The following is a 2,500-nucleotide window of genomic DNA, read 5'->3' on the forward strand; positions in this document are numbered from 1 at the left end:
TCAGTATTTTTGTCTAGTTTTCCAGTACAGATACCTGAACGCTCTTACATTACGACACGTTCATTGAAGAAAACTAAATCTGAGAAATCAGTGCTTAAAACGAGAAAAAAACATATCTGCCCGTGGGCTCAGAAAAACTCGATTTTTAAGTATATACTTAATTTTGATGGGTTTATTTATATTTAAAAAAATGTAAATTATTATTAATTTTTTTTTAAAATAAGAATATATACTTAATCATTTTGCTTCAAGTAAATTTATTTCAGAATATTTAGACATTTGCACTGGTGATGAAAAGGATAAAACTACTAAGTGAAGAAGTGGTTCTTGCAGTGTAGTTCATGTGCTGCCGTGTATCTGAATGTAAACTGTAGTCCTTTATTATATTACTGACGAACTTTAACCTCTGCGCTAAACCTGTACAGACTGCAGTAATAATAATAATGTCCTCGTGACAAACGTAGTTAAGAGCGTTTCAACATACGGCCAGAGCGCGCCGTCTTTTACTGATAAATGGCACAAAACAGACATAATCGTTGTCTTTAGGTCAGGTGCAGCTTTGATAGGTGAAGCGTTATGAAGAAAATGTATTTAATCTGTAACTCGTGTACATGAGCACCAGCTACTCGACACAGAGCTGCTACCTCACCATTACTCTTAGACTTGATTGAAGCGGTTTAGTTCAGATTAATAAGTCCTCACCTCGGGCCCTGATCAGGAGGAGCGTCTCGGCAGTGGAAGTGAATGGGTGCCGTCAGAATGAGAGTCGGCGGTGAACACCCGGAGGAGACGGAAGATCAAGCTAATCCAGAATTAACTAAAATATTGCTTTCTTCAGTGAAAAAGTGCATCGTGAGTCCAGACGCAGTGTTTAGATCCGAGCGGATGTCTCTCCTGATTCACACCAGATCACAGTTACTATAGATTATAGGCTCATGTTTAGGTTAAAAGCGTCTTAATGCTGGATTAGACTCGCCTTTTATCTTCTCCAGATGTTAATTTATGGACCGGGGAGCTGTGGATTGCTCTGGCGTTTCTAAATCAGACTCTCATTCCGACGGCACCCATTCACTCCAGAGGCCCATTTCTACCGACCCGAGGACTGAATCATTCCTGAAAGGCATTTCATGTTTCATCCTGATATCATTTCCAGTAACTTTCCAGAGGACCGAATCTCTTCTTGTTAATGCTATTGCTTTGACGCAGCTTCGCGGATTTATCGTCGCTTGCTGACAGAGCAGACTCTTTAATTTAATTGAAGAACTGGCTGGCTTGGGTCTGACGATGACTCTGTTAGCAGCAGTTTGTCTGAGCATCACGAGACATTTCATTTGCCGATCCCGGACACCTGATCACGACGCGTCCTTGAAAACGATGTCAAAGCAGAAGTGTAGATGCGACTCTATTTATGCAATCGGCGCCGTGGATGGACGCGCTCCGACCCGAGCGGATCGTTTGAGGTGTTTTCCAATGAACTGCACTTTGTTTTTTGTTTTTTAACGATGTTTCGGCTCTAGGTGCCATTCTTCACGTCTATGCAGCCATTCCTTGAAGACTGGGTCGTAGATGCCTTCCGATGAGATTTTATCGATGCACATTAAGCGTTCGTTTGCCGAGACGTTTGTTCGCTATTCGTTGTTTCAATAAACCACTTCATATTCCTGGATCGGATAAGTGTCTTATTCACGGCTGAAGGCCAGATAGGAAATTGGAATTTAGATTTATTTAAATAGAATAAATTAAACACTCTTATAAAACAGCGCCCTGGCGGTATTCATCGGCATGCGTTTGGTCGCATCAAACAAACTAAACCGTGGAAGTCTTCACAGAAAACCAAAGCAAAATGGAGATCTCGAACTAGTAAGAATGATAAAGACGCCCGCTAACTCTCTTTCTCAAATAAGCTTGTCATCCGGCGTAAACCTGCTTTTCGGTTTGAACTGAACTCGGAATGAGAAAACTAAAGAATAGACTCGTTTAAAACACTCTGAGACCGATGTGTGGAAGACGTCTACAGCAGGCAGCTGAGGGACACTTTAGTGGTGTACGACGGCTGAGTGTCTGAAAAAGAGCAAGATGAAGCTTTACATTTGATGCACAGACTGTTTTGTATGGTGTTATAGTGCACCGAAAAATCGCCTTCGCTTGCAACGTTAAATGAATCATGCAGTTTTCAAGTAGAAAGGCAATCGTATTTTCTTGTAAAAACTACTCGTTATTTTTCCTGCATGCTTTTTGCTTCCTTGGCTGATGTTTAAACGAAACGGCGTCGTCGTTGTCACCTCTGTCTCGAAGAGTCTCGATGTACGTCTTCATGAACTCCTTGTCGCGCTCGTCCTGGGCCTCTGCGTCCATCTTCACCTCCTCTTCATCGTCGGCGTTAATCGGGTTGTCGTATAACCGGATTAATCTGAAACGGATCGGTGGTGTGAATGCGTTTTATGCTCGGATTGCGAAAGAAAGAAAAAAAACGCTGATCGAAACTACTTTTGAGAGAGAA

At 41.9% G+C, this 2,500-nt stretch overlaps 1 protein-coding gene across 5 annotated transcripts in view; it reads right to left on the reverse strand.

Annotated features, from left to right (window-relative positions):
• Positions 1 to 217: 217 nt before the first annotated feature.
• Positions 218 to 2,500, reverse strand: part of lrrc2 (leucine rich repeat containing 2) — a 10,303-nt gene continuing 8,020 nt past the window's right edge. For all 5 annotated transcript variants that reach the window (XM_043247362.1, XM_043247363.1, XM_043247361.1 and 2 more), the window contains 2 exons: positions 2,283 to 2,410; positions 218 to 2,061 (listed from right to left, as the gene is read on the reverse strand). In XM_043247362.1, the coding sequence (XP_043103297.1) occupies positions 2,012 to 2,061; positions 2,283 to 2,410 (178 nt within the window). In that variant the 3' untranslated portion in view covers positions 218 to 2,011. The remainder of the gene's footprint in view (positions 2,062 to 2,282; positions 2,411 to 2,500) is intronic.

This window comes from Puntigrus tetrazona, chromosome 8, assembly GCF_018831695.1.
Source record: "Puntigrus tetrazona isolate hp1 chromosome 8, ASM1883169v1, whole genome shotgun sequence".
Lineage (NCBI taxonomy): Eukaryota > Metazoa > Chordata > Actinopteri > Cypriniformes > Cyprinidae > Puntigrus > Puntigrus tetrazona.